This window comes from Pezoporus occidentalis, unplaced genomic scaffold, assembly GCF_034315485.1.
Source record: "Pezoporus occidentalis ecotype Australia unplaced genomic scaffold, CSIRO_AGI_Poc_V1 ctg4, whole genome shotgun sequence".
Lineage (NCBI taxonomy): Eukaryota > Metazoa > Chordata > Aves > Psittaciformes > Psittacidae > Pezoporus > Pezoporus occidentalis.
Window position 1 is genome coordinate 9,810,933 of NW_026915724.1, and position 27,993 is coordinate 9,838,925.

Sequence of the window (27,993 nt, forward strand, 5' to 3'; positions counted from 1 at the left end):
GTCGGGGCGCTGCGCAGCGGCCTGGCTCCGCTCCTGCCCGCTCAGCTTTTTGGAGGTCCCGGCCGCGCCTGGAGAGACGGCACGGCACGGGACGGGACGGGGGGGTCTGCGCGGCTCCGCTTACTTCATCTTCCACCCACCGCACCGGGTCCAGCTCGGACCGCCGCAGCCATGACCACGGAGGACGAGATCATCCGCATCGCCAAGAAGATGGACAAGATGGTGCAGAAGAAGAACGCGGTGAGCGGGGATGGGGCGGGACGGGAGGTAGCTCGGCAGCGCGGAGACACCGCGGGCCCCGGCCATCCCCGCGCTCCTTCCCTTCAGCGGGCCCCGGGTCCGTCCCCGCCCCTCCCGGCACGGGGCCTTTTGCCCGGCTCCGTTTCAACCTAGAAACTGCGGAGCCCCCGGCCCGCCCGCCGCGGGGTCCCTAGCCTTGTCAGCCGGGCCTCCTCCCCGGCGGGTTATTCTGGCCATCCTCGGCGGCGGTCGGGGAGCCGTGCCTCTTCCTCTCCAGCGCGATATCGCGCCCGGCGTCTCCGACCGGGAGGAGGCTTCTGTCCCGGCGTCGAGCGGCGCGCACTGAGCACTAATCTGCGCTTCCCTCCTCTCCCCCATTCATTAAAATCGCGATAGTGGTGAGGCACGGGCACAGGTTGCCTAGAGAAGCTGTGGCTGCCCCATCCCTGGCAGTGTTCAAGGCCGGGTTGGACGGGGCTTGGAGCAACCTGGCCTAGTGGAAGGTGTCTCTGCCCATGGCAGGGGAGTTGGAACTTGGAAGAACTTCAAGGCCCCTTTCAACCCAAACAATGCTGTGATTCTGTGATAATACCAGCCTTGCTCAAGAGACAGCGTTGTTTGGGTGATAATACCGGCCTTGATCGAGAGCAGGACGTGAAGTGATGGGGAAGCCCGGCCGACTAGAGGAGAGTGACTGCGGAGCGGGTTTCCTTTAGATGGGTTGATTGCGCTTCCAAGCATGAAGGCTGGAGCTTTATGTGGGGTGTGTATCCGGATATGAATGAAGAATCCTAATAAGTTTAGCTCCAGAATGGAGGTAGACTACAGTTAGGTAGAATTCAGTTAGCTTACTTCAAGTGGTATTCTCATACCCTTGATATAGAGCTTATTTAGGTAACATTACAGTGTTTATGCTGTTGCTACAAGAACATCAAAATACATAAAATCAGAGTGTGCAGTAACAGCCAAATACCTGATTATGGTTACACGTAAAATGGCATACAAGTATATTGCAAAGTGTGTTTACGGCTTATCAGCAAGGCACATAGTTGTTATCTTGTAATTTGTGTATTTATGATCCTGCTCTTCTTGCAAGCTACTATTTTAATACATAAAGTTAAGCTTGGGTTTTTTTTTTTTTCTGTGTGTTATAATAGTACATTAAATGCTCAATATTAAGTGAGTGGTGTGGAATTTCAATTTATAAAAGGGTGGTTGTTTTTTTTTTCCATTCAAGATAATAGAAATTGTAAGTATTTTTTTTTTTATAAGGTTTGCATGTTTATAGAAATACTGATGGCATTAAACCAATGGAATTTGTTTTGTTCAGAATCCAGACAAATTAACTGCAAGGGCACACAGGCTATGCTTTGCTTTGTTTCAGAATCCTTGATGTTCTGTAATACTGCATGGTTTAATTTTGATGCCTTTGAACCCTCTAATGATACAATGTGGAGGCAGGAGCCTTGTCTAGTGAAAGGAATTTTTTATTACCAACATTTATTCATTTGATTTATTTTTTCCTTTTGGTCTTCTCCTGCTTTCTTTTCATTTCTATCCTCCATGCTTTTCAGCACAGAAGAATTCACTGCCTCACTTTCCTGACTTTAAAAGTAGTGTCTCTTTTCTATGAGGTGTCAAAGGGTGGAAATATACTGACTGAAATCTTTAAATACTATGGAAATGAGAATGATAAAGTGTAGTCAGTTCATAGAATCATAGAACAGTTCGGGTTGGAAAGGACAGGTTTACTTGGAAGACTTCTGACAATAGAAACAAAATCCAGTTAATACAGGAATGATTATTGGTGCTGGACAGCAGCACTGCAGTGATACCAGAGATGTTCCAGGTGACCACAGTGTATTTCTCTATAATTTTGGAGGTTTAAGAGTTTGGATGTAATTCCTAGCAGCAGCTGGGGACACGTATTTGTACTGTAGCATGTGTAACCTACTGACCTTTAAAATCTATATGGAGCAGTGCAGTGTTTTTGCTGGGATCAGGGTAGGTCAATTTGCCAGACTTGGCAGGTACAGCTGGTCCAGCCAGAGCCAGCACTTGGGTCTTCATCTTCACCCCTTTCCCAGGCTCAAGAGTGACGGGAGCACCAGAAGCAGTAGTGATTCTGTACTTCGTTGGGACGGAGCTCGTTTGTTCCACATCATTACTGCATACAGGAGGCTCTGTTGTTAGTCTGAGGCTGTCTCAAAAACCTTCTGAGGTTCAGGGCTTGAGCTGCCTCTGTGGCCAGTAGTGGAGATCTGACATTTTATCCAAAGCACGTGTACATAAAAACACTTAGTTGTAGATAGGAGAGGAACTACATCAGTATTTAACTGAGATATCTCTGTGCTTTTCTTACTAGCATTTGTCATTTAGAAGGTATTTCTTCTTTAATTGCACAATATGATTTCCTACTTAATCCTGCCCTCCAGTTAGAATTTTAACTTTAGCAAAATTAAGATAATTTCTATGAAGAGGTACTTCATTGACTCACAAATTTGAAGCTGAATGAGAAATTCATTCTTAACTAAGTACCTGCTAGATAATGGTGCTCCTGACAACCTCTTGTATTCCTTGCTCCATTTTTACCCAACAAGAACAGGTATTTGGTGTATATCTTTGAGAATGATTTGAAGCCCCTCAATTAAAAAAATAATAAAAAAAAGGGATTTAGTTGCAGGTGTGAAGATTTCCTAACTATTTTAATGAAGTGATATAGGCAGTTCTTCTGGTTTGAAGGACAAAATAATAATGAAATGTTGTATTTAATACAATGTGAGATAAATATTTCTGCTGTTACTTCAGATACTTTGAAATAGATACTCCTCCTTCAGAATAGCTGTGATTGGATTAAAACACATGTAGTGCCTTCCTTATAGCTTTTGTTGTACATAAATGCACTTTCATTAAGCTGCTGTAATGAACAAGTATGAAAAAAGGGTTGGGTTAAAAAAATCAAGAGCAGTTGAGTAAGTTTAGAGAAGATGTAAAATTGTCCATGTTATTATTAAATGATTGCTGCCTTAAGTAGAACAGAATTCTAACTGAATGGCTCAGCTGTCTTGAGAAACATACTCCGTTAGCTTTAAAATATGAATATGTGACATCATTCTGGTGGTGTGATTTGACCAACTGTGGGAAGCTGAGAGGAGTAGTCTACTAAATCTGTATGAAGCTGACTTCGTTAGTTCAAGTAGCAACCTAAACTGAAAGCCAGCTGTCCTAGTGGAATAGGGCATTGCCTTTCATTTACTATAAAATTATAGAAATGCTTTTTAAAGATTTATAATAATGTGGTTTTGTGTTGTTTTTTTTTTTTAACATTACGTTAGAAAAATAGGAATTGCAAGATTTACGGTGCAGTTTCCAGTCTGGTTTTGCAAAAAGGAAGGACTTTATGCCAAGAAAAGCGGTTATGAAAAACTGTTCAGTTGCCGTGAGTTTAAACTCAAATTAAATTTCATTTTAAATCATCTAATTCTTGGTACACTTAATATAGTTGATTAGAGTGAAAACCTAGAAAGCATTAGTGCATCAGAAATTTTGGTAATTTGGTACAGAAAACAGCATGAAATGTAGGTAGCATCTGTGTAGATAATACCTGGATGGGTTTTTTTTTACTTGTTGCCTGGTTTGTTAACCTGCAATGTATCAAGTTACTAGTTTTGGAAAACATTTAGACTTGGAGTAATAAAGTTGCTTGACATGTAGAGTTGGAAAGGGATTTTGGAGGCAAAGAAATTCTGACTAGACTATTTCTAAGATGAGGTGAGGAGAGTGCTACTTTGCATTGCAGCATCATTGTTATGCTGAAATTGCAGACTACAATAACCCTGGTTTATTTTGAAATACTGTTCCCAGTTTGCTAAGTATTGATTCAGAGGTGTTATTGGATTGTACGTTTGAAAATGGCATGTTGACTTTTGTCATTCATTTTGTTTCAGCTAAGAAAGTTTTCTTGAATTTGTTTTGTAGCAGTGAGGATAATTAACTTGCTTTACTTGGATCTGTGTTTGCACAGAAGAGACCACATTTACGGCTGTGTAGAAGAAATGGTTTAGTATGCTAAGTCAGTTTAGCTCCTGAAAACAGCATAACATTGCCCAGTCTTGGATTATTGCTGCTGTAAAAGTTTTGTATATCACGAATAGAAATTAAATAAGACTTCTTTAGTTTTGTAAGTGAATTGAATTTGAGTAAGGTGGGACATAGTGAAACGTCTGTTTTTTGTTTTTAGAGGCTTCTCTGCTATCAGGTGTTTTTAAAAAAACAGAGGTTGTAGCAGACATTTGAAAATATGCAAAGCTGTGCCTGTTGCATGTGGCCCAGAAGTTCCACTTTCATTGTTCTCAGCTTCTGGGTGGTTATTTTATGTGCTGTCTTTAGTGGTTAAATTGTAAAACCTGCAGATGCAGCAGATTACAAGCATTTACTTGCAACAGGTGTCATATTAGAAGTTGAGTAGGGAGAATTTAAAAATAAAGGCAAGGAAAATGCATATTAAAGTAACCAAAAATAGGATGTGTTGAGAGAGAGGTAAGGAAATAGGAATCAAATTCCAAAGATCTGCAGGATGGAAATTTTGTGGGGTTTATTTCTAAACCTCATGAATCAAAAAACCAAAACAGAGGGAAGGTGGCTTAGCCTTAGTGGTCTCTTGTGTGCAAAGCGTGTACAGTAAAATGTGGATGGTGCAGAGTTTTGCTTAAGTAGAGGCTGTAAATTATCAAGGATAGTTAGATCTTAAAGTAAATCATGAAGCTAACATTTATGAAAATTTTGGTTTTAAGTAAGGCCAACATTGCCAAGGAATGAATTGTTAAGAGTAGCTGTGTATAGAGTTTATTAATACCTAACAGTTAAGTCTCTGAAATTGTCATCTATCTAGAAAGTTGCTGCTTAAACAGTGTTAATTGTTGCTTTTCCTTATGGTCTTAGCATAGGAAAAGCATAAAAGAAAAGCCCACAATGGCTGAATAATAAACAAGGGGATTAGCTCAGATGTTACAGCACATTAGGGTGGGCTCTGGCTTCTAGTTTGCAACACGCTGATGCTTTGCCAGTCTTGTATAGGCTGAAGAGTGTTTTCTGCAGTAGTCTGTATTTCATTGAATTAATACTCAAATTTAATAGTTGAAAATAAGACTTGAAAGACAAGTCTTGCTCAGCTTTTTTTATTTAGGCATACCCACAAAGATGTCTTTTTCTCTGGGGGAAACTATAGCTTTGTCTAGTAAAATAGTGTAATCTGATCATGGTTTTTAAACCAGTAAACTACTTTGGCTTTACCACACCACTGCAAGAATGTTTGCTATATATGGTTTCTATATATTTATATGTATGTATATGTACGCATTACTGATGCACTGTGCAGAGCTTCTCGACTCCCAAGTTCTTGTGCTAAAACATCAGATTGTTCTGAACTGAAAATTGGTGCAGTTTTCTGGGTTGTTTTCTGATGCTGTTAAGTGAAGTGCCCTTGAGGCTGTTTTCCTGAGGATGTGTGTTGGTTAGGTAGTAATTGACAATGCATTTCAATTATATGGCATAAAGCTTTTCTAGTCTTTGAATGAATACTTTTGATTTCTGAGTTAAGACCTGTTAATGCTTAGAGTTTGTGAAGGAGAACTTTCCTTGGCTTAGAGTAGTTCTGTGGATAATTTGGGAACTGTTGATTTGAATCCAATCTGCGACCTTGAAAGCAGATAAGAAAGAGTATGTTGTTGTTATGTTATGTTTAAAGTACTTGATTGCTACTGAATTTGACTTTTTTTTTTCTTTTTTTGCAGGCTGGAGCTCTTGATTTATTGAAGGAGCTTAAGAATATTCCCATGACCCTTGAGTTGTTGCAGGTATTATTTTCTTACGGTTGTTATGTTGCAGATATTAACTCTGATGACGGTGAAGCCAGAAAATGTTGAAGAAGATTGCACTATTAAAGTAGATTCCTCTGCTGAAACTCCTTTGAAAAATGAGTGTTATATAGTATATATTATACTTCATATATATATGTTATATATATTATATAGAGATGTTGTATTCCATATTGTGTATATGTATACACACACATTGAGAAAAGCACTGCTAGATGATATAATAGTTTCATTATTCCTGTCTAATATGAGAAGTGACATATTTTCCTGTAATATGACTGTTGTTTCAGTCTGAGCTGTCAAGCTCCTCTGAACAATTTACAGGTGTATGGAACAGGAAGGTGCACATCAGTAGTCTCGACTTGTGCTTGTGTCATTCTTGAGGGATTTTTGTCACAGAAAGCTGAAGTGGCTACAGACAATAATATGACTGTGTCATGTCTAATGAGCTTTATGTAAGCAAGTTGATCCTTGCTTAGCTAGGGAGAGAGCCAGTAGCCTTCCTCACATGTGATTTATCCAGTGGTCAGAGTTGCAAATCTATTTAGCAGCCACACAGTATTAAAGGCATCGTCCCTCGTGCTAATTGTGGGTAGTGCACAGCTAAACAAACAGGTTTTACTGGAAATTGCATACAAGTATGCAAAACTAGGCTGTAATCTGCAGTCATTGTTAATGACTTCTTGCCGGCTAATGGGACCTGGGAAACCTAGAGATGGTTATTCTTCAGGACTTGATTTGATTTTGCTTTGGTCCAGGAGCTCACCAATTCTCTGTCCTCTTGCTCTCTCACAATTTAAAAGTTGCTAACACCTCTTTCTGCTTCAATGGTTACTTCATCAGCTATGTTCCTTAATTTTTTTCATTTGCTCTGATTTAGAGAAGACTAGCTGCCACCATACGCTTTGTGTTGGGTTTAGTCATAGGTTACATATGCTATTGCTCATACGAACTGAAGGCTACTTAGCCTGAAGCTTGAATGCTTCAGGGATGAAAACAGCTGTTTTGTGCTGTCTCTGAGCCTCTTTACTCAGCAAGCAGATGGAAGGTGGTCTAGAATTTGAAATGGGGAAGAATGATCCATTAAAATGCATTTTGGACTGGCTGAAAAAGGTTTTTATATACCTACACACTTATGAAATGTCACAGAGAGAAAGCAATTCAACAAGTAACAATGGGCTAGGCAAAAATACTGGAGTTTTCTGCTTAAAAAGACTCTGACAAGAGCAGCTCTGCAGGATGGAAGACTGAAGAAATTTCAAATGCTGACAGCTGATTTGTCTTTAAAGCACTGTAATTTTGAGAACATAACACTGATCTTTCGCAATTACCAGTGTCAGTTTGCAGGCAAATAAATTGGTGGGTCATTCCTTCCCCTCTCTTTAGGCAAGGCGAGGTCAAGTGTTCTATAAAAGCAAGCAAATTAACTATGTTTATGTACTGCCTTTTTAGTAAACTGTTAGACAGTTACCATAATGTTTCTCTTGTGTGATCACAAGAAGAGAACAATTTATCCAATTAATTTTGAGTTTTACTTGATTTTTTGAGTTTTATTTGTGTAAATAAGTCTGTAAGTTGGTGTCTTTTACTTGAGGAGAGTAGGCTGTGGTTGTGCATAGTTATCAAGGGAGGGTTGGGTTTTTTTTTTATAGATACCTGAATGAGAAAAATGAAATAGCTACTGAATATTTCAATACATTTCTAGTCATGTAGTGCATCCATGGTGCCCCAAGGAAGTGTTGTAAGGAGTAATTTACAAGAACAGATCATTTCCATTCTTAGCAAGTCACAAAGATTGAAATTTCCCTTTAAAGGAGAAGGAAATTTAGGCTGAACTATTGCAAAAGTAAATAGAAAATGTATAGTTAGTGAGTCCCATAAATGGTAAATGCAACAAACCTGGTCTTTTAAGAACAAAATAATTGTAGTTATTAGTCAAAATATGAAATGATAATAAAATCCTTATTTGTGGTGTTAAATGCTTTTCTCCTCTCGTGAAACTAAAAGTGTGGGAATGTTTTACTTGTTGGGTTAACACCTTAGTCAGAAGTCTTCTAAAATGAAACTGTTGTTGCCTTTGAGCTAAATTTATTATCCTAATCTTCCCAGTCTTAAAAGGAGTGAATTGTAAATGAATCTGCTTTTCATTCTATAGGTGGCAGTAGTGCCAAAGGTTTAAAGCCTGTCACTATCTTAGCCTTTTCAAAGAGGTAGGCCAGTCTTAATTGGTTCTATCTAAAAGCAAAACCCTATGTGCTTAAGATTTTAAAGAATCTCAGTATCACCAAAATTATTAGGAACCTAAAACGTGGTCTTTCCCAACTAGTATTGCCACTTCTATTGCAGCCACAAAACAGGAATTGTAAGAGTCACTGAAGCAGCCAGCAAGCTTCTGATTATGCCAAAACATAAATACAGTCACTGCTGCACAGAAAAATAAGGCTTTGAGGCTAGAATCCCTGCTAAAAACTATATAATGTGAAGATGTAGGTACAGTTTTTGCGCTGTTAGATGTTTTGTATGCTGTACTTAGTTTAAGTAAGTAGTTCTGCTGAGTTGTTTTTAAGTGGTTTGGGAGCAAAAATCTGATTGACTCTTCTTGCTGCCCTCTCCTCCCTCCAACTTCTGTGATGGCAACAAATGGTAATACTATTGTATTTCTTTTTAAAATGTCCATGTTAAAATAAGTTTTGTGAAGGTTGGCGTGACTTCATCCTGATATTCTTCTAACCAAAGCAAGAGCAAAACAACCAAACCCCACAGCACAAAACCAGGAAAAAGTATACTTTAAAAAATATACGTAAAAGTACAACTTTATGTATGTTTGCTTGTTAAATTGTCTTCATGTCACCTCTCATAGCGGGTTTTTTTTTCTTTCTTTTGCAGTCTACCAGAATTGGAATGTCAGTGAATGCAATACGCAAACAGAGCACAGATGAAGAAGTTACATCTTTAGCAAAATCTCTGATCAAGTCTTGGAAAAAACTGTTAGGTATGGTGACACAAACGTTCTTGCATGTTCTCCCTGTTCTTGCATGTTTTAACTGTATGCAGTCTCAATGCAAAACCTGGACACTGCCTTTATTTAGATATATTTGTGCTCCTGTGTAAGTATTGAAACTTTCTGCACTGAGGTAGCTGGTTTTTACTCTTTGACTATCACCAGTGCAGTACTCTGAAAGGGCATTGATGGGAAAGGTTAATATGTTTTTACTGGGGCTGGTGAGCAGTAGGAAGCCAGTTTCTGTGACATGACTCATTTCTGAAGTCTCATTGCTTGCTGTTGAGCTAGAGTGACTGTATTGCCAGTACTAAGCAGTAACGAACCTGTTCTGGACTATTTCCTTTGTCAAATACAACAGGTGCTCTGACAAGCTTGTGCAGAATCTCGTATGAGAGTGTGGTGGCTTTGAAGTTTGGTTATAAAGTGATGTGTGAAGAGGAAGAAAACAGAAAAAAAAATAGACGTTAAAAGTCTGTTAGAACTTACAGGTAGTGGGAAATAGATCTGCAATTTCTAAAACCTGCATAAACAACTTACCAATTAGTGACTTAATAATTTTTGTTTAATTTTCCTTAAGGCAGTGAATGCAGTTAATGGGAACTTTCTGTTAGCAGGGTTTTATTCAGGGTTATTTTGTAGTACTTAATGTGTTTGAAAATATTCAAATCTCAAACTGAGTCCAGCTGTTTTTGTTCACACGCTGTGCTCTGTGTCATTTCTTTGTATCTCATTTCTTTGTATCTCATTTTAGGTAAACTAAGATTTAGGAAGGTTAAAGTTTGAAGCAGGTAACAGTTTACTTAATGTTCTGCTGATGGAAATATGTGGCATTCTGTCTAAATACCTGGAAAAAATTAGAGTTCCCTGCCATTTGAAGTCAGCTTCATTTTCATCAATGGTGAAGTATTTTGTTGGGTATTTTATTAATCTCTTGTAAATGGTTTAGAAATTACTTTGTATCCATCTGACAGTATATGTATGTAGAAACAGAATTTGTCACTGCTGTCATAGAATAGAATAATAGAATAGTTAGTGTTGGAAAGGATCTTAAGATCATCTAGTTCCAATCCCCCTGCCAAGGGCAGGGACACTTGCCACTAGACCAGGTTATTCAAAGCCTCATCCAGCCTGACCTGGAACACTGCCAGGGATGGAGCATTCACCACTTCTCTGGGCAACCTGTTCCTGTGCCTCAGCACCCTCACAGTAAAGAACTTCTTCCTTACATCCAACCTGAGCTTCCCCTGTGTAAGTTTGAACTCGTTACCTCTTGTCCTATCACTACAACTACTACAATCCTGTCACCTTCTACATTCTAATAAGAAGCAACACTCTCTACAGCAGACATAATTTTTTATCCTTCATTTTAAAAGTTAGATAATAGTAAATAGGTTAGTTTTAGTAATTAGGTAATGCTAGATATGGTGATAAAATATTTTTTAATTTATGGTAATGATTTACAGATTAAATGTGTACTTCATAAAGGATCTGATCAGAGTTCAGTGGCAAATAGTGCAAATTATGTACTTTTTATGTTTATATTTCCACTTAGAATTTGAAGTCCAACTGTATTCTATCCAGTGCATAAAATGGTAAGATACATAAGTGGAGAAATGGACTTAAAACTTGAGTTATTCTAAAGACTTCTAAAAGCAGCAGCTGGATTAAGTAAACTAGCTCTGGAGTTACTAACCTAAATGAAAATTCAAAAAAGGCCCTATCAAAGTTATTTTTTCTAAGGTTCAAATTTGTGATACTGCGACTTAGTTTAGGCAACAAAGTAGAGGAAATACTCTTCCCCCCTACCCCTTCCTGAATTAGCATTTCTGGGGATTGCTGTTGGATGATACAGCTTTTTTTGGGGGGGGAGGGGGGTGAGCAGTGGGTGAGGTGGTGCTAATGAGCAAAGGAATGGGTGTGTATTTGTTGAGACTGAAAAAATAGCCTTGTCTCTTCTTTTTTTCTTTTTTTTTTTTTTTTTAACAGCGCATCCTAAGTCAGTAAACTTGTCTTTCTATACTGTTTCTAACAGCTGACTGATCCTTAAATGTTCAAACATTGTGAAACACAGGGAGTAGTATTTCCTCCAGAGAATCAGAGTGTGTTCATGCTGTGGAGATCTGGAATAAGACTGTGGTGCCTGGTGGCTGCAGCAGGTCAATCTGGGTGCAGACCTCTGCTGAAAGGGGTGCTCCTGGCTTCCCTCCTGTGCTACAACTGATGCTCAAGTAGCTATCTAGGAGACCAGAGCTGGGAACTGACCAGTTAATGGCTTTGTTCATTTCTTCTGGCTTGCGTTTCAACTGTGTCAGTTTTCTGGTCCAGCCTGTTTGCAGTTACTGTTTTCTGCACAGAGATTGTGGCAGTAACCTATAGTTGGAGCAAGGTGGACCTTCCCCTTTTGGTGGCTCACACATTCAGATTGTTTTAAGACAGTTGGGAGGCTTCTTGCATTAGGTGAAGTCAAACATATGATAAATTGGAAAGTAAATAGCAAATACTTGACATTAATCAGAACTGAATACTTTCTTCTTGAGGCAATGGGTATGTGACTGTTTGTGTTCTAATTTTTGTTGTAGGGAAGGTACTATTGCATGCACATTATTGTGCCAGGTCTAGCATAGTTTGGTTGTGCACTTCCTACATAAAAACAGATTATTCCTGAAAAAACAGCAGTGCTTGAATTCAAAACTTAGTTAAATTCTCCTTGATTGTGATTCAGACCTTATAATAAGGCATAGTAGGGCAAAAGTTTCACCTCACTTCATTGCTTAATAATTAATTAGAACTTGAAATTTCATAAGTATGGAAGGTAGGCTCTCTGGGCTGCACAAAGTATGGGTGGGAATCTTACAAAGTACTCTTACTCAGTTTTGTCATTAGTTTTGACTTTCTCAGAAGAATATGAAATACCTTATGTTGAGCTGCTTGAGAAATCAGTTTCCATTGTGCTGTTCATAGTGCATGTAAAATGGTATGGATCAAAGATGGCAGCAGAAGCGGACAGCTGTTAATCATACCAAGCACTGTACTCAGAGATCTGAAGTCTTTGTGAGTTATTTTTATAAATGACATTTTGAATTTAGGCAAGAATTGTTGACTGTTCAGGCTGCAAGTACTGTTTAAGTTCAATGCTATTGGAACTTATCTTTTAACAACGTATGGGAAACATGAGAAGGAATCAAAGTCAGGTTGTGAATCACCAGATGTTTATAGCTTGACTAGAGCCATGGAAGGCTACCAGTGTTCCTTAAGGGGTGTCAAAGGCTGCCCAGCACAAGGCTTCCAAGTGTTGTCTGAAGTGACTCACTTAGTGAGCTACAGTGGGAGATCACTTCTAGATGTTGCTGTAAAAATGTTAAACCACACAGCTGAGTTGGTCACAGTTTACATAAGGAAGCAAATTCAGCTCTCAGAATAAAATACTGTGGAGTTATAACACAGGATTTGCAGATGATTGTTTTGCCAAGTGGCTGAATATATAGGGCATGCTATGCAGATAATGGATCTATGCACACCCATTTTAGGTTGAGGAGTGTTTCTTTTTATTAAAAACCAACAAATTCTTAAAGGAATTTAACATTCTTCATCACAAGTTGTTACTTGCTGAACTCTTAAGAGTATATAGTGAAAAAGAATGTCCAGATCTCTAAGTAGGCTTCAGTAAGTTTATATACTGAACTGGCAATACAGAATTACTCCAGTAAGTTTATATACTGAACTGGAAATGCAAACTGATCGGACAGTCATCTTAACAGTAAGTGCACGTGTGATACATATTGCTGGTACTAAAAACTAAAAATAGTCTCATGAGCATTTTGAAATGCCTATTCCAAAAAAAGTGCATGCCTGAGTAATTTTATTTTAAAAGAATGTTGAAGTGCTTCATGTTGTCAAGAGATGGTAACACCAGCCAGACTTCACAGGAGTGTTTTACTCTTGATTACTTTGTTCATGGAATCCTTTGTTATTTCAAACCTGGGTTTGATTCTACTGGAGCAAGCTGGAAAGGTCTAAGATTATTTTACAGTTATGTTAATGCTGTGTCCTGGGTTCAGCAGTAGCAGTCATTTTTCTCCTTCTTAGTAGGTGGTGCAGTGCTGTGTTTTTGACTTTCAGCCTGGGAACACCGCTGATAACACCAGTGTTTTTAGTTACTGCTCAAATGTTTACTCTGGCCAAGCACTTTCTGAGTCTCATGCTCTGCCAGGGAGGAGGGGAAGCCGGGAGGAAGCAGAGACATGACACCTGATCCAAACTAGCCAAAGAGGTATTCCATACCACAGCACGTCATGCCCCCTATATAAACTGGGGGCAGTTACCCAGAAGGGCTAGATCGCTGCTCGGGTCGGGCTGGGTATCGGTCATAGAATCATAGAATAGTTAGGGTTGGAAAGGACCTTGAGATCATCTAGTTCCAGTCCCCCTGCCATGGACAGGGACACCTCACAATAAACCATGTCACCCAAGGCTTCGTCCAACCTGGCCCTGAACACTGCCAGGGATGGAGCATTCACAACCTCCCTGGGCAACCCATTCCAGTGCCTCACCACCCTCACAGTAAAGAACTTCTTCCTTATATCCAAATTAAACTTCCTCTGTTTAAGTTTTAACCTGTTACCCCTTGTCGTGTCACTATGGTCCCTAATGAATAGTCCATCCCCAGCAGCTTTATAGGCCCCCTTCAGATACTGGAATGCTGCTATGAGATCTCCACGCAGCCTTCTCTTCTCCAGGCTGAACAGCCCCAACTTTCTCAGCCTGTCTTCATATGGGAGGTGCTCCAGTCCCCTGATCATCCTCGTGCCCCTCCTCTGGACTTGTTCCAACAGTTCCATGTCCTTTTTATGTTGAGGACACCAGAACTGCACACAGTACTCCAGGTGAGGTCTCACAAGAGCAGAGTAGAGGAGAGGAGCAGGATCACCTCTTTTGACCTGCTGGTCACACTGCTTTTGATGCAGCCAGGGTATGGTTGGCATTCTGTGCTGCGAGCGCACACTGAAGCCAGCTCATGTTCATTTTCTCATCAACCAACACCCCCAAGTCCTTCTCCACAGGGCTGCTCTGAATCTCTTCTCTGCCCAACCTGTAGCTGTGCCTGGGATTGCTCCGACCCAGGTGTAGGACCTTGCACTTGCCATGGTTAAACTTCAGAAGGTTGGCATCAGCCCACCTCACAAGTGTGTCGAGGTCCCTCTGGATGGCATTCCTTCCCTCCAGCGTATCAACCAAACCACACAGCTTGGTGTCATCGGCAAACTTGCTGAGGGCGCACTCAATCCCACTGTCCATGTCATCGACAAAGATGTTGAACAAGATCAGTCCCAACACCAATCCCTGAGGGACACCACTCGTTACTGGTCTCCAGCCGGACATTGAGCCAGTGACCACAACTCTTTGCATGTGGCCATCGAGCCAGTTCTTTATCCACTGAGTGGTCCACCTATCAAATTGATGTCTCTCCAATTTAGAGACAAGGTTGGCGGGTGGTGAGCGGTTGTATTCTCTTCCCTTGTTATTTCCCTTATCATTGCTGTTACTGGTGGTCACAGTAGTGATTTGTGTTATACCTTAGTTGCTGGACTGTTCTTATCTACATTCTTTCAGTTTTCCTTCCCATCCCTCTGAGAGTGGGGAGAGGAAAAAGAGGGTGGAGTGAGCCAGTGGCTGTGTGGTTCTGAGTTACCAGCTGGGCTTAAACCACGACAGCTCTCATTGGGTAAAGTTGTTCAAGGACATCTAGTAACTTAGTGGCTTTGCTCAAAAAATAGTTATTGACAAAAAAAGTTCCTAAGTTACAGTCTAATAGTGTTTAAGGGTATTGTTTCCTATTGATTAGAGTACATGTCTTTATAAGATATGAAGTGCAAAGGTTATTTCAGTAATTTCATTTCCATATCAAGTATGAGCTTTGGAAATTGTCTTCTATCAAATGTATGTTTGGAACTGTTTCATGTGCACTTAGTAGATCTTTATTTTGTTCTGATTATCAATAGAGAGATAATAACACATGATGCAAATTATATCATACTGTATAGGAGAAAAAACACATATAGGAGAGTTCATATGTCATGCTCTTTTGTCAATTGTGATAATAACAAAATCATGAACAGTTTGCAATTTTTAAAGATTTTTATTTATAGATTTCAGATATTTTTCCTCCCTATGCTACTACTAGAAAGAAGCTTTTCTGATCTTCATGTCTTACTGCATCTTGCAGAGGAATTGCCAACAAGTGTAGCTGCTTGTGCATCTCAAGATTATTTTTGTCAGGGTCTGGGAAATGTGGCCTAAAGAGCTATTAAGTAGAGTCATTGTTAAATTAATAGCTATGTCATCTGTTACCTGTTCTAATATCTCTTTCTTTTAACTTAATACTCAGAAGACTTTCCAAGTTTTGGGGGTGATACCTGAATCACTAACCTACAGTAACGTGCTAAATGAAATTCTTATGTTCTTCCAGGGAATAAGTAGCCACCTTTCATTGATAATTGTGAAAAAAATCTCACTTAAAAAACATTCTTTATTTAAAGTTAAATTTATAAGTTAATGACATAGAATCATAGAATGGTTAGGGTTGGAAAGGACCTTAAGATCATCTAGTTGACCCCCTTCTGCCATGAGTAGGGCGCCTTGCCCAAGGCTCTGTCCAGTCTGGTGTTGAACACTGCCAGGGATGGAGCATTTGCCACTTCTTTGAGATATGGAACGTGGCATCTTTATATTTTCTAATTTTTCTCTTGCTACTAGCAAATATCGTGAGTTCACTCATAATATAATTACGAAAATCTACAGTGAAGCTGTTAATGGCTTCTAACATTCAGATTAATTATATTATCTGGCCATATATTATTACATTAAAAATTGTGTTCTAGTAACAAAAAACACTGTTATGTCATGTTTGACTCCTGAAGAGATTATTTCACTGGAAAAGCTAGAAGTATCTTTCAAATTAATTGCAAGTCCCAGGTAAAAGCTGCAATGCAGTAGTCAGAATTTGATAGACTTAATCCAGTGGCTGATACTCAATTCATGTTCCCAGTGTGGTTTTTGTATTTTAAAGAAGCAGCATTAATGTAAAGTAGCATCTCTTATTTAAACAAACAAACAAACAAAAACCCCTTAAAGACTTTTTTTATGGCTTTCTGAACCTGGAGTAGCTAAAACTGTAATGTTCAATTTGTTCTGAAAAAGAATTTTGTTATTTTATAATAGCTGTATGAAGCTGAAAAAGTAATGGTGTGTCTTTAAAGGGACTTATAATTTATATCATATAAATATTTATGATAGTCTATAGACTTCCTGATGTGAATCACTTGCTGATTGGAATTTTTAAATATCTCTCACAGAAGGTCCATTTTTTCCATTTTACTTTGTTAGAATTTCTGTGGTTGGTTGTATCCTCATTAGCTGTTATTCTTCCTTTCCAGGTTTCCTCTCCTTGGTGCTTTCCAATTTGATCCGTAAGGGTGAATGACTTAAACACTTAGGAGGTTATTTCTAGCACATAGAGAACATTGTTAACTCTATTTTCAGATTTCTGAAACTGGATTGAACAGAAGTATCTGTAAACTCCTCTAAGCAATTAAAGAAATTGTGATTTTGAAGACATACTTGCTGAAAATGTTCCAGTGGTCTCAGCTGCTGAAGTTTGACCTTGGATTGAGATGCGCTTGCATAGACTAGTCTGCAGGTGTAGAAAGAGCTGCGCTTTTACCTGTTGCTTTATCCCCATACCTCAGGTATACCCTGCCCTCTGTAAGGGAAAGAAGCAGTTGGGGTATTGGCAGATGTTCTCAGCTGCCTACCTTCTCTGGAACAGTGCTGAGCTAAATGGAAGTGTTTGATAAACTAAAAAGAGGTGCCAGCTATGCCATAGTGGTGTGGTTGATGCAAAATAAGCAGGAGATACCTACGTCAGCTATGAATTTGACAGCTTGTGTGCCAGAAAAATATATGGAGGTAAATGGACTGAAGAGGAGCTCAGCTCTGAGGCAGCTATGCTGCTTTGCAGAACCTGAGGTGTACCCCAAGATAGCTGTTTGATCTATCAGTTTGTCTTAAAGCCCCTGACAAAAATGATCATGTAAATGGTGAAGGTAAATGAGATTATGTGCAGATTTAGAAGATTTTTTTAAATCGTATATCATGTGTTTGTTGCCATAGAGAGTAGTCATGTGGATCTGCATGTTAAAAATGGGATTTGTCTTCTTTCTCTTAGTATTGTGCTTTTTGGGTATCATAGAAAAGAACTTGTGTGATCTGTTCAGTTTATATAGCCTTGTTTACTTTCTTAGTGAAATTACTTTTAAAAATAATAGTTGATAAATGGACGTCTGTATTAGGATTTTTTTGAATAACATCTTTAGCTTATTAAAGACAATCAGTCCAAGTGCATCATCTACTGTGTTTAATTTTCCTGTTTTTGTTTAATGGTGAAATTTAGTAAGGATTGAATATAAAGTTACAAACAGTAGGTGACCTGTTGAAGGCTGAGGAAATATTCTGGAGAAGTATCTTTGTGTGCTTGCCTGATTTCTGTTTTGTAGGCATCTCTTTAGGTACAGCTGGAGACAGACTAGTAAATGGGTGCTTGCTCTGATCCAGTACGGCTGTATCTGGTCTCCTTTTATGATGATGATTTTTTGACACAGTGATACTTTGTTTTATAAATTCCTTAACTAAAAAGTTAAGGAAAGGATCAAAATCCTGTTCAGTTTAATATCTTTTCTATATAGCCTTAAATGTAAATCGTTACTATTAAAAATAACCCAGTACAGTAATTTTCTGTTCTCTAGGAAAAAGAAAAAAAAGCTTAGTGCTTTAATAAGAGATCTGATTTTTTTTTTTTTTTTTTTTCTTCTGTACCATCAAGTTACCCACAGAAATGCGGGGATGGAAATGGGGATACTTCTAGATGCTTAAACAAGGATTTGGCTGGTTTGGAGCAACCTGGTCTTGTGGAAGGTGTGCCTGCCCATAGCAGGGGGTTGGAACTAGATGATCTTTAAGATCCTTTCCAACAGGAACCGTCCTGTGATTCTACGATTCAGATACCTAGTTCGAGACATCTTTGTGGGAAAGACTGAGCCTTATCAGATTTCCCTCCTTTTCCTGATCTGTTAGTTATTTTAAAAGTTTGTAATATGTGCTTATCCCAGTAGTACAGTCTGTGGATTTATACTGGTAATAGCAGCTTCGTGAGGGCTTAGAGAGAGGAATTCACAAAATCTGTCAGTGAGTGATGCCAGTCTTGCTAGGCTTTCTGTTTTTTCTTCTTCTTGCTACACAGTGGAGAGTCAGCCTTTCTAGAGAGTGAATCAAAGCAGGAGCTCGATTTAGCCACTCTGAATTCCTCTTTACAATAGAAGGGTGTATGTGTTCTTTCGAGGCTAAAGTTAAATGTTGTGTCTGCCTTTTTTAATAAAGGCTTTTGTTTTTAGTCTTTATAAAATCACTATTAAACATAGCCTGTATGGGAAAGGCAAATACGAGTATTTTTAATCACAAAGGCAAATAATTTCAGAGCTGTCACAAAAAATACCCTGTGTGTGTCTGGAAAACTCCTTCAAAAGCATGTGAAAACGGTCTTTATATTTTTTGGCAACTGTGGTAGCTTTTGCACCACGGTTTTGTTTGGTTCAGTCCTTTAGTAGAAATCCTGTGAATATATCTAAAGAGAATGGCATGGTTTTAGTAGGAACTTATATTTAAAACATGGAAGACAAGCTCTAGGGACCTGATGCAGTAATTTAAGAACTTAACTGTTTACGTCATGCACCTGTGTTGGCAAAAATAAATCATAAAAGTCTACGTTTTCATCGAGTCTTCGCTGCCAGTTTAAGCAGATGCTGGACTTGACTTGAAGGATCTAAAGTGTTGTCATTCTCCATTTGCTGGGTTGGCGAAGGTGTTGGGGAGTGGAAGGCTGTACTGCAAGAGAAGGTCAAAGCAGAGAGTGGGAGCTGATAGCATTTCCAACTGGTTTGGGAGAAATCATCGAAGATATTTAACCACTGCTTTAAACCGGTTACTATTTCTGGGTAAAAGAGTTTCTCATGTTTTGTATTTCCAGATGGACCTTCAACTGATAAAGATTCTGAAGAAAAGAAAAAGGAGCCTGCATCTTCCTCACAAAATAGTCCTGAAGCAAGAGAAGAAAGGTGCAAAGTTCTTCATGACTATGCAAATGATCTCACTCAGTATAAACATTAAATTGGTTGGTCAAAATTTGTCATATTAGAGACACCTTCCACATTCTTTTCTGAAATAGAGTTATGTAAGAAATGGTGTTTTGTTAGGGGAGTAAATCATGCTGCTGCTGACATTAAAGATGAAAATCTCAGGTCAAGATACAGCCAGACTAGTTATTGTTTATTCCATCTGTCTCATCTGTCAAATACTCCTGTCTTTCTCAATACTCAGTACTTTCTCTCTTAATATCACTGAGCTTTGAGAACTGTAAAACAACTTTCAGCCACAGTTTTTTGGTAATTGAATACATTAGAGGTTTAGAACACTACTTTTGTCTGTTAGCTTTTATATTCAATAAACAATCCCACTCTGCACTTTTTTTGGTAAACACAAAATATGTGCTTTCAGAAAAAGTGAGGCCATGTTAACAACATTATAGGAGCTGAAGAACATTTGGAAAATAGTACCGGCAGGCCCATTTCTTCTATGCATTTCTGGTTTTAGTGAGTTAGTTTGTAGCAGCCATTTTCAAATTGAAATTAACCTCTAACCATTTGACGTGATGCAAGCTGAAAACTTTCTAGTTTACAGTTTGCGAAGCTGCTTGTTTGTCATCCTGGTAGCGCTTCGGTACAGTAAGCAGACTGAATGCAAGGCATTCACTGCAGGGTGCATGTTAGTGTTCTCTGTCTTCACTGTTTTTTAAAGTTCCATGGGGGAAAGAAAAGATTTCATGTTAATGTAAAGAACTAAAACTTGCATGCCACAAAATGGAATGAAATACCTGCTGCGTCTCTATTGTGTGGAGTACCCTGGTGAATATTGTAAAGACACTTCTAAAATTGTATTGACGCTAGAGCTATAAGTAGCTTTAAAAGAGTGGCTTGTGTTCTTTTTGTTTGGAATACCATCAAATGGGTATAGCAAAAGACCTGTGTTTTGTCCTGGAACAAAGTTATTTGAAGGGGGGGGGAAACATTAATAGTAGCTTTCTTTTTGCCTTTTTTTAGCAGTTCAAGTAGCAATTCCAGCAGCAGGAAGGAGGAGGGTAGTGCTCCCTCAAATTCTTTCATTCCTTCTTTTCCCCGGGCTCCAAGCACTTCGGATTCTGTACGAGTGAAATGTAGAGAAATGCTCTCTGCAGCTCTCAGAACAGGAGGTGAGCTTTTTGTAGACTATTTTTCGAGTTTTAACTATTTCCTTCTTCTCTATTTCAGTCCTTCCCACTATTTTTCTCAAGTCCTGTAGGGTAAAATAAACTGTTTATGTCCATTTCTGTGTCTATACCCATAGGCCATTTCCCCTAGACTGCAAGTAATGAGAAACCTTGACAGCATGGGAATGTATTGAAATACATTTTTGTTGCTGATGATACGGGACATTTTGTGTCATCTATTCATCTGATATCTTGCCTACAGTGGAACTTCTTTTCAGGAAGGTTATTGACTCCTTAATGCCTCATTTGAATTGTTTTTCTTGGAAGCTGCTGGGTTTTTTGTCTTCTCTCTGACCAAGAATGCCACTATGCACACGCCTACCTTTCTTACATCAGAGACCCTGGGGGCCCTCACTTTGTGGATTTTGAAGGCTGCTTTTCTCTTTTTCAGTTTAATTTTGAGGATTCATTGAGATAGGACTCTCTCACAGTAAGAGTCTTGCATTGCTCTATCTTCATGCTTTTGGGCATCTGTAAATTCCTTGACTGTTTTGTCTCCTCCTTTCCTCCCTCATGTACACTTGGGTGTCTTTAAGCTGACAAATTGAATGATAACACTAGATGAGGAGCAAATGGAAACTGGACTCCTCAGAATGATCTGACTTTTTTCTTGTGGGTCCTTTTCTACCAGAACTTATGACCCAGTCCTGTTCCTCTGTTCTTAGCTTAGCATAACCTGACCCAGTGTAAGCAGACTTCTGAGTCTTCCATTTTTACCCTCTTCGCTCTTTTATTCTTTCACTTAATTCACAGAAATTTGGATATGAACAGTAATCAAAGCTGACTAAAGGCCATGAATTTGTGGTCCTGTGGATATGTAGTTCAATGACTTCTAAAATAATTTGTGACAAGAAATTACATATAGCATCTTAGTATTCATAATTCTGTGTAGCCTTAATTTTAGCTAGTTTTGCAAGAACTCCCTTTTGCTATGTTTTCTACAAGACATATAAACTGATCATCTGTGGATTGAATACAGGTATCAAAAAACAAGGTTATTTTCTGGTTTTATAGCCTTCTGCATGAGATTGAAGGAGAGATGGTGCTTGGATTACTGGGTGAAGTACACCCATGTTAAAATGAGAAGGAGGAAAATACATACGGTATCTAATTTGTCCTAAGCTGTCTTGGAAAGGCAGCTGTTTTTATGAGTAAGGGTTTTGGTCAGAAACAGTAAACAATTATCTTGAGATAATTTAGGTCGAGTGTTGAGTTTTCTTCAAAATTGCTATGGTTTATTTCCTCTAATTTACATGTTTTATGACACATCTCTGCTTTGCATTTAAAACAAAAATCTAATAATACTGTTTCTGTTATTTAATTACTGTGTTTCTAATGAAATCTTTCTCTTGCATGCAAAACAGTAATTGCTTATGCTTGTATTGTGTGGACTGAAACAATTGATGAAACACAATACAAAATATTTTCTGCTTAGAGTAGCCTGTTCTATGCTGAGGAGATGGGTGTTTGCCAAGCCTATTAGAATATTAAAAATTCTTCTGTATAGCGGTGATTTTTGTTACTGTGTTTGCAACTGGATGTCAGAACTTTTGTTTTTGTGAAAGAGTTAGGCTTTTTCTACTTTTTAAAACTTTGGTTGCTCTTCATTTCACTTATTTTTGTTATTTCAAGTGGTAAGTAGATAGTAAATTAAACTTGCCTATACAAAAGGAAAACTCAACTGTAGTTGTTTCATAATTGGCTGAGATTGAGTTTCAGGTGGGTTTTCAGGGATGTAGAACACTGATGAGATTGTCAGGTTACTAATATTCTGTTTTTTCTCAGATGATTACATTGCTATTGGTGCTGATGAAGAAGAGCTGGGTTCTCAGATTGAAGAAGATATCCTTTGTTGCACATCTATGTGCTCTTTAACAAGAGTATATTTTAAAAGCATTAATAATGTTAAATATAATTAACTGGACCTATAAATTGAATATTTTTTAAGTTTTATTTAAAAGAGAAATAGCAAGCTTTGTCCAACACATCAGTGCAGAAATTTAGTCTTTGGCAAACCAGCACAACCTAAATGATTTGTCTTAAAACATGTAGGAATGTGTGTAGGTGAGTGTGTGTGGGTTTTTTCAGTTCAGTATGTTTTCATTGCAGCAGCAGTATTGTATCTTAGTGAAGCATTCTGACATAAAATGCTGGGCTCTTCTATGTTATTTTAAAATTTTGTTAACAGTTTTAATATTTTTATGTCTGTTTCATTTTCTACAAGTTTATTTCTAAATTATTCAGAATTTTCATAAGAGTTGCTCTCTTGGCAGTGTTTGAATAGTTACAGAGCAGAGGTCTGCGCGTCTTTTTCTTTTACCTTGGGTTTTGGATGTGTTTTTCGGGGGAGGCATATTCTTAAGCATAGAAATAGTTTAAGCTTCATGATTCTAACTTGCTAATGTTGTTTGGTAGTTACAGTCAGCCACCATTCCTGTTAAGGAATTCCCTGCAAACCTGTTTTAAAATTCTATTAGTGAGCTGAATATTTGGTTTAGAACTCAATTAATCCTCAGGATGAGGTCAAGGCACTGGACATTAATTTATGGATGACTTTTTGCAATTTCAGTTGACATCCTACTGCCCAAATACGTTTCACTGACCATGTGCTGAGCTATGATTAGGCTTCAAAAGGATGTGAAGTCTTCTGTGTTGAACAGAAAAGTAGAAAGAGGGGTTGATCAGCAGTGTAGAAGTACATTGCTTTAGAAAATTAGACTCCATAAAATAATCCTTTATAGTGCTCTACTTTACTTGGTTTGTTCCTTAAATCCAAAGCACCTATTTTTCAAGAATTAAAAAACACTGATATGAAATACAAAAACAGGGTACGAAGTAGAATATCAAATCTCAAGGATGCGAAGAATCCTAACCTAAGGAAAAATGTGTTATGTGGGAACATTCCTCCTGACAAGTTTGCCAAAATGACAGCAGAGGTAAGCAAAGCGTAGGTCTTCAGCTGTTTTTCTATTGGACTTAGCCATAAAAATAATGTATTTAAGTTGTCTGCACTTTTCAAAGACTGTGGCATGTTTGTGGCTTGCACAGTCTGTGCAAGGCTGTGTTGGGACAGAGGGAATGAAAGTGGTGTCTTAATGTTTTCTAAATGCCTGATTTTGTCTGTAAGTCAGAAGGCAGATAAGCTGTTGCATGCAAATTTCCTGAAACATGGTATATTGTGCCGGTTTTAAAAGGCCATGTGATGTATCAATGGTAGCTTTTAAGTTCAGGAAGACATAAATATGGCTGGCTAATGACTCCAAGGTGCTTACACATTCACTTTTCTGGATATGTAAGTGTTAGCCTGTCTTGCCATTTGTTTTTTGAATGCTAACCTCTGCTGTTTTACACCTGTGCAAGGGAGAGCACTGTGTTTTAAAGATCAGTCTTTCTCCTGTTGGCATTTTCAGTGTTTATCTAAAGCTTATCTCTTGAATCTGCCTTTTGAATTCTTGAAGTGAATTTGAAGAAAATTCTTAACAATAAATGGAAAAAGCCATAAATGGTAGGGGAAAGAAGCTAGGAGAATTGACTTTTAAATCCAATTAAGTTTCTGTTGAAAGAACATTTTTAGCATGTGAATAGAAATTCCTGTTTACATGCTCACTGTCTTTACAAATTCCTTCTGAGATGCTTGCTATCTTTACAAATAAAACTAGATATAGGAAGTCAAATGAAAAATTGGATTCTGTGGGAGAGAAAAATGAAAGCATGGTTAACATCTGGTTTCCGTTTTATAGTTCTGCTTGTACATTTTGGATTCTACCCATCCAAATGAGGTGTAAAGCAGTATCTTGGAGACTGAAAGAAGTGGGATTTAAGATGATGTAATGAAAATCATGGTTAGCTTTTTTCTGAAGGAAAGGATTTTTTGGGGTGTTTTGTTTTCTCCTTCCTTTAGCTTTGTGTAAAGATTAAGGCAAACATACTGATAAAAGAATGTATATAAGAAAGCCAGTAGATTGTATCTTTAGTGCATACTTAGAGTTTTTCTTTCTACTGTGTGTATACACATATATACAAATATATGTTTTGTGTTAACCAGTGCCCTTTCTTTGTATCAATTAATATGTTGAATTAAAAACTCAATGGCTAACACCAACCCCTGGCCCCCTTTATGTGAGATGTGGAATAAAACTTTACTGAAGAAAAATGGAACAACTTGGTTTTTGCTATGCATACGTGATTACTGTACGTTGAGGAGATCCTGCACACTAGAACTGTTTTAAAGGAAAAAGAAAATTGGTGAATCTGAGCTGTTCAGTTAGTATTTTGAAATGAAGTGTATATAACTTTTGGTAACATACGGGAAGCTACAGCTTTACTATATTTCTCAGTACAAGTATGGAAATAGTCAAAATAGTGTAAGTTTTTCCTAGAATAATCTTCTGTAGGTCAATGAGATAATTATGCAAGGATCTAATCTAAGGAAATGATCTTTTTCTTCTTCTCTAGAGAACATTCAAGTTATCCTCTACCTTCTCTCTGTATTACATTTCTGAACTTCAGAAATGCATTTACATAGAAATGTTTCTAGGTGTTTGATATTACAGCTTTTACTGCTTTTCTTTTTCCAGCTGCATTAAAAAAAAACAAAACAACCACCAACTTTTTGTAGCTTCTGTGCTGTGAAATATCCCAACTTCAGTTTTATAAAATTAAAAATTTGTAAAATTACTTTGCCCTTCAGTAATGTTGCTGTTCATAGATTCTAAATAAAAAAAAATGGTATGGGCTTGCACAGTGGTAATGGCTTGTTTAAAGCTAAAACTCTCTACTAAACTCTCCTCTTTGTCTGTAACAGGAAATGGCAAGTGATGAGCTGAAAGAAATGCGCAAAAATCTGACCAAAGAGGCTATTAGAGAGCACCAGATGGCTAAAACAGGAGGTACCCAAACTGATCTCTTTACATGTGGCAAGTGCAAAAAGAAGAACTGTACATACACCCAGGTACGTGGTTATTCAGGCTCCTTGTTTTCCTTTTTCAAAGCTTAAGTTCTATATAAACATTGTCAGAGAAAATGTTTTAATTACAAAATGAACTTTTAACAAAACGCTAACAAATTACAAAGTATGTGAAGATAGTTGGGTCTACTTAGTTGTGCTTATGAAAGAATGTTTGTTGTATTGATTTACCAAAGATTTTATGTAAATCCAAACTGATTATATAGCCTGAAAGGTCTGTTTCTTTGCACTGCTGAGTTTTTGTGTTAATTCATTTATTGCATCTTGTATTAATACAGTTTTATGTGGAGAAGGGCTAATTTACTGGTTTTGGTATGTGTATACTTTTCTTTACAGAGGGAATAAATAGCAGAAAATAAAGATGCATACATATAAAATACACATCATATATATAAATCTACCATTTGACTAACTCTAGACCTTGATTTCCAGTAATTCCTACAACCTTTTTCTGTTTTAATTAGGAAATATGTGCAAGAAGCAGGGATTTAATTTGTTTAGCAGCACTTCAGGGCATGTAATTTTGATCATAGGATCAGGTGCATTTGTAATATCGTGTATCAGATGCTTTAAGTAGCAAGGTGTTTTTCAAATCATGACACTTTCAAGCCTTTGCATCAGTAAATATATGTAAAGCTGTACTGAACATGTAGTTTTACAGCAGTCTTTTCCTAGAAGTATGTGCAGTTTCTATGCTAAAATTGATATTTTAGTGCTGAATCTGTCAAAATGTGTTTATGATGGCTTTATAGTCTAGAGAAAAAAAATAACAGTTTCAATTTATATGAAAATTTAACTTATATTTTTATTCAGATGTTAAACTTTGATTTTAAACCTTTACATGGAACATATACTAACAGTTGATGATACTGATTTTCCTTTTTTGCTCTGGCTTTTGCGTTTATCAAAGGTTCAAACCCGCAGTGCCGATGAACCCATGACAACGTTTGTTGTCTGTAATGAATGTGGAAACAGATGGAAGGTAAGACTGATAGACTGCTCCACATATTTGATAGCAGACAGCCAGGCTCTGTGCTTAATTTTGGTTTACAGTAGATGACAACTGAGATTCTGTTGACTTTTGGTTATTGCTTAGCTCATTAATGATATTACATGTTGATAGTGCAAAATTGCTTAGGTTAGAGAAGTATTTTTGACTGAAGATGTGAGATCACTCAAGTAGGGCAGTGGCAAGACATTCATTTAACCCTTATGATGTTTAGCTGTAATACTGCTTTGCCACACAAAGTAGTGGCAAGTTAGTCACTGTGTTTTTCTTTACCCAGAGATATTCTAATTCTTTTTAATCTGTGCTTTGATGAGTAGAATTGGCCTTTTTAGACCTTTCATCATTGTCTTTTCTGTTGTGGGTTGGTTTTGTTGTTTTTTTTTGTTTTTTTTCAACTCTGGAAAGGAGAAGGGATAAAAAGAGATGACTGATCCATATTCCTGTGCCAGGATGAGTAGGGCAGTGATAACTTGATTTTTTTTTTTTTTTTTTCTTTTCCAAGTTTGGGAAATGGGAATTGTAAAACTTTTGAGGAACACATACTCCAATAAAGTGGAGAAACACTGAAATGAAGTCCTATAAAACGTACAACTTCAGATGCAATAGCATGCAATATGAAGCATGTACCCACATTCCCTTATTTTTGTTAAGAGCACTGCAGAGCTATGTTGCACAGCATACGTTAAGATTACAGCAGTAATTTCATGCATCTAGTTTTATATATGTTACTACTGAATATTGTATAAATATATACTCCAAGATGCCTAAATAATTGATAAAGCTTAGAAATTATTTGATGTAGCACCAGGAAGAATTCATTTGTCCTTAAAACCTTCTGTAAGGTGGCGGTTACAAAAGCGTCTTGTATAAAGATGCTTGAGTGAAGGAATGGGTATGATATAAGCAAATGCTTTAGTAATTTCCATATCCAAAGTATGGTGTCATATTTTTGTTTCTTCTTGCAAAGATTTAGAAATAAGCTGTATGAAGATCTCATAAAAATTCTTTTCTTTTGACAGTTCTGTTAGAAGAAGAAATTGTCAAGACATCTGGACCAGTATGAAAGAGGATTTTGTAATTGGCTTTAAAAACTAGGCTAAGCATCTAGCTTCCTGCAAGTGAGAGAAATTTGGAGTTTATTTTCTTTTTCCTTTTTTTTTTTTGTTTCGTTTTGGTTTTTTTTTTTTTTTTTTTAAGCAGCATACATGCCTGAAGTTAGCCTTTATTTTGACACAGCCATCATTTCCTTAAATGCCTTCCTGTAGCTGATAGTCATTAGGGCCAGGTTGCTCAATTGTATGGTGAATGTTAAAATATTTTTTCATTTTTATAAGTAAGTTGATATTAAACTTTTACCAACTAAACATTTTGGTAATTGGCTTGTTTTTTTCTAACTATGTGAATAATGTACTGGAATTTTTGTTGTCTAAAACATATCCCTGGATATGTATTTTACCTTTTCACATTTGTTCAGCTGTAAGAATA

At 37.7% G+C, this 27,993-nt stretch overlaps 2 protein-coding genes across 2 annotated transcripts in view; both read left to right on the plus strand.

The window, feature by feature from the left end:
* TCEA1 (transcription elongation factor A1) lies at positions 1 to 27,872 on the plus strand. Its single transcript, XM_062633398.1, has 10 exons — positions 1 to 240; positions 6,033 to 6,095; positions 9,003 to 9,108; positions 19,199 to 19,286; positions 20,328 to 20,476; positions 22,319 to 22,375; positions 23,315 to 23,469; positions 25,338 to 25,484; positions 26,410 to 26,481; positions 27,528 to 27,872. The coding sequence occupies exons 1-10, from the start codon at positions 172 to 174 to the stop codon at positions 27,534 to 27,536; spliced, it is 915 nt and encodes a 304-aa protein (XP_062489382.1). The 5' UTR covers positions 1 to 171; the 3' UTR covers positions 27,537 to 27,872.
* Positions 1 to 27,993, plus strand: part of ATP6V1H (ATPase H+ transporting V1 subunit H) — a 286,032-nt gene that overhangs the window by 156,325 nt on the left and 101,714 nt on the right. The window lies entirely within an intron of this gene.